General features: G+C 42.0%; 1 protein-coding gene across 10 annotated transcripts in view; it reads right to left on the reverse strand.

The window, feature by feature from the left end:
• Positions 1 to 8,611, reverse strand: part of LOC121934098 (asialoglycoprotein receptor 1-like) — a 10,447-nt gene extending 1,836 nt beyond the window's left edge. Inside the window, exons 1-8 of one of the 10 annotated variants that reach the window (XM_042474153.1) lie at positions 8,461 to 8,611; positions 7,104 to 7,199; positions 6,119 to 6,235; positions 5,373 to 5,468; positions 4,275 to 4,346; positions 2,867 to 2,959; positions 1,606 to 1,760; positions 7 to 119 (exon numbers count right to left, since the gene is read on the reverse strand). In XM_042474153.1, the coding sequence (XP_042330087.1) occupies positions 7 to 119; positions 1,606 to 1,760; positions 2,867 to 2,959; positions 4,275 to 4,346; positions 5,373 to 5,468; positions 6,119 to 6,235; positions 7,104 to 7,173 (716 nt within the window). In that variant the 5' untranslated portion in view covers positions 7,174 to 7,199; positions 8,461 to 8,611. Of the gene's footprint in view, positions 1 to 2; positions 120 to 1,605; positions 1,761 to 2,866; positions 2,960 to 4,274; positions 4,347 to 5,372; positions 5,469 to 6,118; positions 6,236 to 7,103; positions 7,200 to 7,280; positions 7,513 to 8,345 lie in introns of those variants that run through there. The other 9 variants (XM_042474155.1, XM_042474150.1, XM_042474148.1 and 6 more) reach the window with 9 other exon arrangements.
• Positions 8,612 to 9,046: the final 435 nt, after the last annotated feature.

A 9,046-nucleotide genomic window follows, 5' to 3' on the forward strand; every position in this document is an offset into this window, starting at 1 on the left:
ACTCACATCCTGCGTATGGTGTACGTCGTCCCGTCCACCCACTTCCACTTCTGGTTGGTGTTGCTGTAGGACAGGCCGATCCAAAAGTGGCGAGGTTTTGTGTGTTGGGCCACAAATTGCTAGCAGGAGAGAAGACACAAAGCACAGGACAGAACCAGGGACTCAGAATCCTAGATTTGGAAGGGACCCCCTGAAGCCATCCAATGCAACCCCATTTGGCCCTGTAGGAAAACACAGTCCCTGTGACCTGGGCGACCAGAGGTCCCAGCCACAAAAATGTAGGACGTTCAGGGGAAATGAAGGACATTACAAGAATAAAAGCAAAAAAATACTGTACTAACAAATATAAATTCATTTCCTATGGCTTATTAACAGCTATATTACAATATGCTGTGTTTTATTATGTACTCAGCTGTATTTTTCTGGTGAACTTATCTCTGGCGTTTATCACACGGGAGGCTAAATGCCCGAATCCCGTGCAGAAGCTGGATTTAAAATCTGGTAATATCCTGCAAAAGCGGAAACGTTTTCAGACACATCGGGGGCATCACGAATTAATCCAACATTAACCCGCAAAGAAAGTGGTCAAAATCGGGCACTTTTTACTTTCCACTAACCTCTCTTTCCATCAGGATGTAAACTGTCTTAGGATTGCAGCCTTTGTGCTAGAATTGAAAGCCAACTCTATTATATCCCATGTCCCATCCCCATCGTCCCAAATTTTGGAGCCATCGCAGGACACTCACTGTCTGTCATTTTATTTCGGTGTCCCACGCAACACACACAGACTCAAGCCCATTGCGTGCATTGCAGTGCTTTGGATGCTTTGCAGAGTGCATGCACCCACATTTCATTTATGTCATTTTATGCTGCCTTTTTCCCCAAAAGGGACCCAAGAAAGCAGCTCACAAGATACAAGCACTTTAAAGACAATTGTAAAAGAAACGGTTAAAATAACCTAGCTAAAACAGTATAAAATTAAGATTAAAAATGAAGTTGGCCCTTGGAACTTGCGGAGGATCCATTCTGGAACACCCCCCCACAAGAATTCCAAAACTTGCATGTATTCAAGCCCCATAGGCTTGAATGGGGTGCATGCATGCGGGGGGGCACACCATTTGTGCATGCCACATTGACATTAATGGCAGTTGCCCTTCCGTGGATTTTCTAGCACGCAGATCTCACGTCTGCAGACTTGGAGGGGCGACTGTATACAGTGGTGCCCCGGGATACGAATTGATCGCGTTACGAAATTTCCGGGATACGAAAAAGTTACATTGGAAAAAACTGTTCCGGGATACGATGTTTTTTTCGGGTTACGAATTTTTTTTCGGCGCGAAATTCAAACCGCAAAGCGCGGCTAGCGGCTTTCCAGCGCTAACGGAAAGCCTTTTTGGGTTGCGAAATTACTCGGGTTACGAACGGAGCGGCGGAACGAATTAATTTCGTAACCCGAGGGACTACTGTACTAAAGTTAAAAACATAATCCAGAAACCATATCATATAAAAGCCACCCTGTCGTGATTTTAAAAAGCCCCCCTGAATAAAAGCATGCAAGAAGAAGGATGGAAGAAACAGAACTGCTGCAAACAGCCGGATACAGACTTGCTCCAGGTAGCTGGTGATGATCACCAGGTGGGCATCCTTATTTTCACAGTCAGCTTTGGCTTCTGCCCAGTTCTTTTCTGTCCTGGAGAACCAATAGCAATGCCCAGCAAAGGAAAACCAATCTTTCGGGCAACAGACCGTTTTGCTGGTACCTGGAGGGACGGAGAGAGAAAAAGCGGATCACAGGATGGTCCAAAGCCAGACTCTATTTGCAGCTGCAAGTGAGGAAAAGTACAGGGGATCTATGGAACTCCTTCCCACTTACTCTATGATTCAGTCCGGCTCTGAGCATAGTTCACACTAGGTTTGTGCCGATTACATTTGTGCCGGGATGGACTGGAGAAGGCTGAGACGGAAGGAGGCATGGAGGCTGGGGTCGGAGAAGGCCGGGATGGAGAGGCTGGGATGGGTTCGAATCCAAATGGTTCCCACTAGGGCTGCCTCGGTTTCAAATTTCAAATCAAATTGGTTCAGCCCAAAAAATGCAGGAAAAAACAGCATCTTTTTGATGCAGGTTAGATGGGTCAAAAGCATGCCCCTCCTTTCCGAATCGCTTCAGCAATTTGGATTAAGTGGGAACCTTGCTTGTTTAAACTGGTTCATACCAAATCATGATCAGGTTTAAACCGCAGTGGGAATGAGGCGCTGGTATCCATTGGGATTTGGTTCCAGGATCCCCTTTGGACACCAAAATCTCATTATTATTATTATTATTATTATTATTATTATTATTATCCCCTTTAGATACCAGAATCCATGGATGCTCAAGTCCCATTAAATACAATGGCATAGTGAAATGGTATTCCTTATATTAAACAGTGAAAACAAGGTTGACTTTTGGTATTTAAAATATTTGGAATATTTTGGGGCCGTGGATGGTTGAATCCGTGGATAAAGAAGGCCAGCTTTTCTATTTCTTCCTACCTCCTTACTATCTATAACTATAACTGAAACCCCAAAGTCACTGCCTCTCCTCTTTGACACTTTATATAATCCCTAAATGGACCCCAAATATTTTCAACTATTATTCCCCCCCCTTCCTACAATTCACCAAGAAGAAGACATTGTGCAACTACTGTGCAGTTCTGTGCACCTAAAGCTATGCTCCATCTCCTTGGTGCAAGATCTTGGGCAGATGGTTCGAAGGCACTGAAGGAGACTGTGTTTAGCACCATTGAAATTAAAAGCAAAATGAAGGAACTGGTCAACCTCTGGGCCATCCTCTCATCTGGGGAGGCCATCCTTTCCAGCTCCTGACCTGATCGGTTGTGTTTCGTATCCTCCAGATCACAATTCATCTTGAGGAAGCTGGTCTGCAACTTAGAGATGTGTTCTTCGAAATGCGTCTTTGCTGGAATAAAATGCAGAGGATAATTGCAAAGAATTATCATAAACCCTGTGTGATGTTTCTGTGGGCCCCCCAGGGGTGAAAATATACCATAGTTAATGATGATGATGATGATGATGATGATACAGGTTGAGTCTCCCTTATCCAAAATTCCAAAATGCAAAATATGGGCCCTTGGTATCCACAAAGGTTTGATTCCAAGGACCAAGTCCCATTAAATACAATGGCAGAGTAAAATGATGTTCCTTATATAAAATGGCAAATCATAATAATACAGGTCTCCCTTACCTAGAATTCCTAAATCCAAAATACAGTGGGTCTTTGGTTTGGTTCCAGAATACCAAAATCTGTGGACGCCCAAGTCCCATTAAATGCAATGGCATAGTAAAAATGGTTTCCCTTACAGAAAAAGCAAAATCAAGCTTTACTTTTTGTAATGTATCTATTTGAATATATATATATACTGAATATTTTCAAGCCATGGATGGTTGAATGCATGGACCAAGAATTATTGGAAATGGAGGGCCCACTATTATGATCTTGTCCTATGTACATACTAGCAGTAGTAGTAGTATCATCCTATTTATTTACAAATGCATAACTAAGTACAGTGGGTCCTTGTTATCCTCTGGGGTTTGGTTCAAGGATCCCCTATGAATACCAACATCTGTGGATGCTCAAGTCCCATTAAATACTGTCGCATAGTAAAATGGTATCTCTTATATAAATGGCAAAATCAAGGTTAGCTTTTTGGAATAATATGTATATATTACAATATTTTCAAGACATTGGTGGTTGAATCCGTGGATATGGAGGTCCAAATGGACGCCAAATTCCCAAACTGTCCACATGCGTGACACTTTTGCTTTCTGTTGGTTCAATGGACACAAACCTTGTTTCATGCAACTAATTGTTAAAAATATTGCATAGACCTTCAGGCTATGCGTTTAAGGAATATATGAAACAATAAATGGATGTCATGTCGAGACTGTTGGGTTCCATCTCCAAAATATTACATTATATATATGGAAAGATTCCAAAATCTGGAAAAATCCAAAATCCCAAACACCTTTGTTTCCAAGCATTTCGGAGAAAGGAGACTCAATTATTATTATTAACCTGTAAGACGCTTCTATCCCAGGACCGCTATTGATCCAATATAAATTAATTTAAAATGTCTCAACTGAAAGCATAAACAATTTGAGCATGATAAAAAAAGATGTATTAAGCATATGGACAATTAAAACTGCCTTATAAACGACAACACTCCCAAACCAGATCCGCTTGGACCCCAAATTGTGCCTTTCGTTGGCCCTACCTTCCTTCACCTCCGCAGTCAGGTTTTTCGCCATCGCATTCATCTTTGTGAATGCCTTTCCTTCATTCGCTTCTGGAATTGGCACAAAAAGGGTAGATGAGGATTAGAGAAGTTAGATCCAAGCTGACTGTGCCTCGCTTCCCTCCTTTTTGCAGCTTGGAAAGTTACTTAAGGGTGCATCTAGACTGTAGAAATAATGCAGTTTGACACCACTTTAACTCCTTGAGGAGATTGAATGGATATTTCTCATACAGAATCCTGGGATCTGTAGTTTTGTGAGATGCCCACCCATTTTGGCAGAGAGGTCAAAAGGACTTGTAAAACTAAAAATCCCAGGATTCCACAGAGTGGAGCCATGGCAGTCAAAACAGTTTATCACATGGAGGACAATTGGAAGTATAAATGGTGATTAAGGAGATCATCACAGTGGGGCTAATTTCGGCATTAAAGAGAGATTAAGGTGCATTTAAAGCATCCTGCAAACAAAGCGAAAACGGGGAGTCATTGCGCAAATGACTGTCACATGCAATTGTGCAAATAAAGTGATATTGGAAATGCCTTGTCACCGAAATCCCAAAAGTAAAAAGATGCACATTATTGCTTCTTTGTGACCATTTTAATGGCGGGTTTTGTGTGGCGTCATGTGAAATAATTTCATGTAATTACGTGGGTTTTTTTCTGGGGTATTCATGGGATAAACTCTCAATCTCCTTCGTGTGATAAACTCCTAACTTGTGATAATCCCGCAGTTGCGCTAATGGTTTTCACGCAGCATTGTGTTCAAAGCACTATTATCCCGTGAATAACCTGTTATTATCACGCAATTGCGCTAATAGTTTTCACATGATGACAAGACGAAATGTGATTAAAATGCCTTTAACCTGTGAAAAACCAGGCAAGAAACAGCAGCAAATCATTCATGGGATTTTCCCATGAGTGACGTATTAGTGTTTATTGCCTGGTTGTTCACTGGTTATTAATTGGATCACAGCTCTTGTGTTACTCGTTTTAACCGCGTTTTAATGTCAGTTGCACAGTTTTCTCAGGATAATCCTATCCCAAATGCCCCTCACAAAAGCCCTTCCCTCCTTGGTTTACCCTTTTCCTTCAGAGCCGCCAACTCCAAGAAGACCGTGCGGTTGATGCTTTTGAGGTTTTCCTGCATTTCCAATAAATCGCCATCAAACTTGCGCCCTGGAGTCAGGAAAAGTAGTGTCAATGGGACTGAATAGATACTCTAACCATTGTCTCACATGGACACTCAAGTCCCATTAAATACAATGGCATAATAAAATGGTGTCTCTTATATAAATCCTGATCATCCCCATTAGGAACGATGTACCAATATTTATTTGACTATTGATTATTAAAACATTTCTGTTGTTGCTGCCGTTGTTGTGTGTCTTCCTACGAGTTGCATGGGAAACAAAGATCCCTTGCAATGTTAGTCAATAGCTTCCTCCTTGTATGTGTGTATTGATGTTATGATTAGGGATTCAGCACCTTGAATGTTCAGAGTAAAAGCTGGAGCGGACTCTTTCAGACGAAGCATCCCAAGCATCCGCTTCCTTTCTATGTCTTTCCTATACAGTTGGCCGCCTTATCCACAGATTTTTTTATCCACGGATTCAAGCATCCACAGATTGAAAATATCCCCTGCCCCCAAGAAAGGATAAACTCCAAATAGCAAACCTTGATTTTCCCTTTTATATAAGGGACACCATTTTGCTATGCCATTGTATTTAATGGGACTTGAGCATCCACGGATTTTGTTATCCATGGTGTGCTCTTTCCCCCTTCTTTGCTGCACTCTCATGCCCAGGACAAGTGTGTTTCGCACTCACCACTGAAGCCAAATGCAACCATCATGATGACAAGGACGCAAAGGAGTCCCAAAAGGATGAGGATCAGGCGGCGTCCGGAGCAGATCCGTCGGCCCCATGACTGCCGGGGGGCAAAGTCTGCAAGAGAGACAGCGGGGTTAAGAAGAAATCCTGAGTTCAAGTCACATCCTCTCAGCTTCAGAGGAAGGCAATGGTAAACCTCCTCTGCTGCCATGATAACTCTAGAAAAGGCAGCGTGGTTTAGTGGTTTGGATATTTCAACACTACATTTACATATTTGACTTTTGCAGATTTGATTATTCATTGGTTTTTATTAGTATGTTCTCTGTAGGAATCTCTAGGTCCTCCAGCGCAGTTCTGCCTGAGGTTGACCATAGAGTTGTCTGGAGAACTTAAATGTTCCTAGAGAGAACACTTCTCTGGGCATTTGTGGGTCCTCCAGTATGATTCTATGATCAATGATGTTGACCACGGAGTTGCACTGGGAGATTTGGAGATTTCTAGAGAGTGTTCTCTTGGGTAAAAAGAATAAGGTTTTTGTATTTGCGGGCTTTCTACATTCATGGGGGTCCCTCGCCCCTCACCCCAGCCAATGTGGAGGAACTACTCTGTGTGTGTGTGTTTGTGTGTATACCCATACACATGCACACGCACACTGCATATATAAAACTTCCAAAATGCAAAGCTTGATTTTGCCATTGTATGCAAGCAATGGGGTCGCCCCCTTTTAGGGTGTCCCCTGGTGTGGTCCATATCCCCCGTAGTTACTATTGACATTCCTGCTTGAAAGCACACACAATGACAATGAGAAAGCCAGCATGGTGCAATGGTTTGAGCTCTGGACTATGACTTTAGAGACCAGGGTTTGAATCCAAGCTCAGGATTGGCAAGTCACACTTTCTCAGCCTCATAGGATGGCAATGGCAAGCCTCCTCTGATGTTCACACATAAAAAATCATGGCGATCCATGCAACAAGGAAGCTACCTGTTCTGACCGGCAGGTCTCCTTCGTCCTCAGTTTCGACAGACGCGACGTCGCGGTAGTCTTTGGTCATTCTGGATTATTCTGGAGCAGAGGAAACTAGAATCAGAAGATGCAGGGAACAATATTATTATTATTATTATTATTATTATTATTATTATTATTATTATTTTATCCTGCCTTTCTCCCAATGTAGGGACTCAAGGCGGCTCAATATGTTGAGTGGACCGAAAGCAGGGTAACCAGATGTCCTCCTTTCCCAGGGCTTGTCCTCCATTTCAGCCTTTGGTCCAGGAGGGATTCCAAAATGTCCTTCATCTCTAGGTTGACCGGAGACATCCTCCTTTCCTAAAAGGTAGGCAAGCAACTTAAAGGCCCATAGAGACCCACAGACGTCTATGGACACTGAGATTTCCTCATTTTGCAGAAGGGCAGATGTGGCAGATCAAAGTCCCAAAGTCCATTTTGGGGGAAATATTGACTCACTGTTACAATTTCACTCATCATAATGAAATTACAAATGTTATTATTATTATTTGGAACCCCACCTCTCCCTATATTGGATCTCAAAATGCACATGTTCAGGACCCTTGCAATGTCTTTTAAGGTCAAGGAGGCTTAAGATTGCGACCCCAGGACAAAAGCATTTAAAAAGTACAAAGCCTCAAAAGCAAGTTAAAAAGTTAAAACAATGATGCATTTAAAACCTTAAAACATACTAAGAGCTATATATAAACTTGGCATGGCTAAGTATTAGCCTATCAGAGGGTTTCCTTGGCAAGGTTTCTTCAGAGGAGGTTTGCCATCGTTGCCTCCATCTGGGGCTGAGAGAGTGTGACTTCTTGCCCAAGGCTACTCAGGTATGGAAGTTAAAAGCGCCATTTCCTCGTTTTTGACCACGCATTTGGGTTTAAAACCATTTAAAAGAGCCAGTGTGGCATACTGGTTTGAGCTCTCGAGACCAGGATTTGACTCCCCGCTCAGCCCTGGAAGCCCACTGGGTCACACTCTCTCAGCCTCAGAGGAGGCGAATCCCCTCCGAACAAACCTTATTAAGAAACCCCCACGATATGTTCACTTTGGGGTCACCATAAGTCAGAAACGAAGGCACACAACAACAACAACAACAACAAACAATTTAAATGCAATATAAAAGCATCTAAAAAGTACAAAGTCTCAAAAGCAATTTAAAAAGTTAATGATGCATTTAAAACATTAAAATGTACCAGAAAACTATATACAAACCTGTCATGACTAAGTATCAACTCACCGTCCAACACTTGACTTGTGGATCTGCTAGTTAGGATTAAAAGATTACGGTATAGGTTCCCAAAGAGATCACCCACAAAGACACACTTACACACCGACTTGCGATTTCATGCAAAATTAGAATTAGGACATGAGACACCCAGGTCTTTCTTTCCTTTATGGCACTTTCTCCTTTTCCATCTCAGGGGCAAAAACTCTCTTTGCTGATCCCTTTCCTGCAAATGTTTTTTGGCAGCAATCCTGGTGACCTTTGAACGATCAATATATCGATCGCTCTCCTCCGGCTTCAAATTTAGAGTATTTCGGAAAGCACCCAAATATATCACCTGAATCTGAGGGCAAATGTGCCGAGAACATGGGAGGCCCATAGCCTTCTTGGGTACATTCACAAACCCTTGGATTTGCAGTTTTACAAGGTCTTTGGCCTTCTATTAATACAAAATTGAATTCTTCCTTTGCTGTTTCAGGCCCCAGTCCGACACCTTTCAACCTTTTAACGTGCAATTTGTCTTAATATTGTAATAATTTAATTTTGTTTTAATGTACTATGTTTGTATGCTTTTAACTGTACTGTTCTTTTAATATTTTAAACCGCCCCGAGTCCCAGTTTTGGGGAACAGGTGGGATATAATAATAATAATAATAATAATAATAATAATAATAATAATAATAATAAT

Source organism: Sceloporus undulatus, chromosome 6 (genome assembly GCF_019175285.1).
Source record: "Sceloporus undulatus isolate JIND9_A2432 ecotype Alabama chromosome 6, SceUnd_v1.1, whole genome shotgun sequence".
In the NCBI taxonomy this organism is placed as follows: domain Eukaryota; kingdom Metazoa; phylum Chordata; class Lepidosauria; order Squamata; family Phrynosomatidae; genus Sceloporus; species Sceloporus undulatus.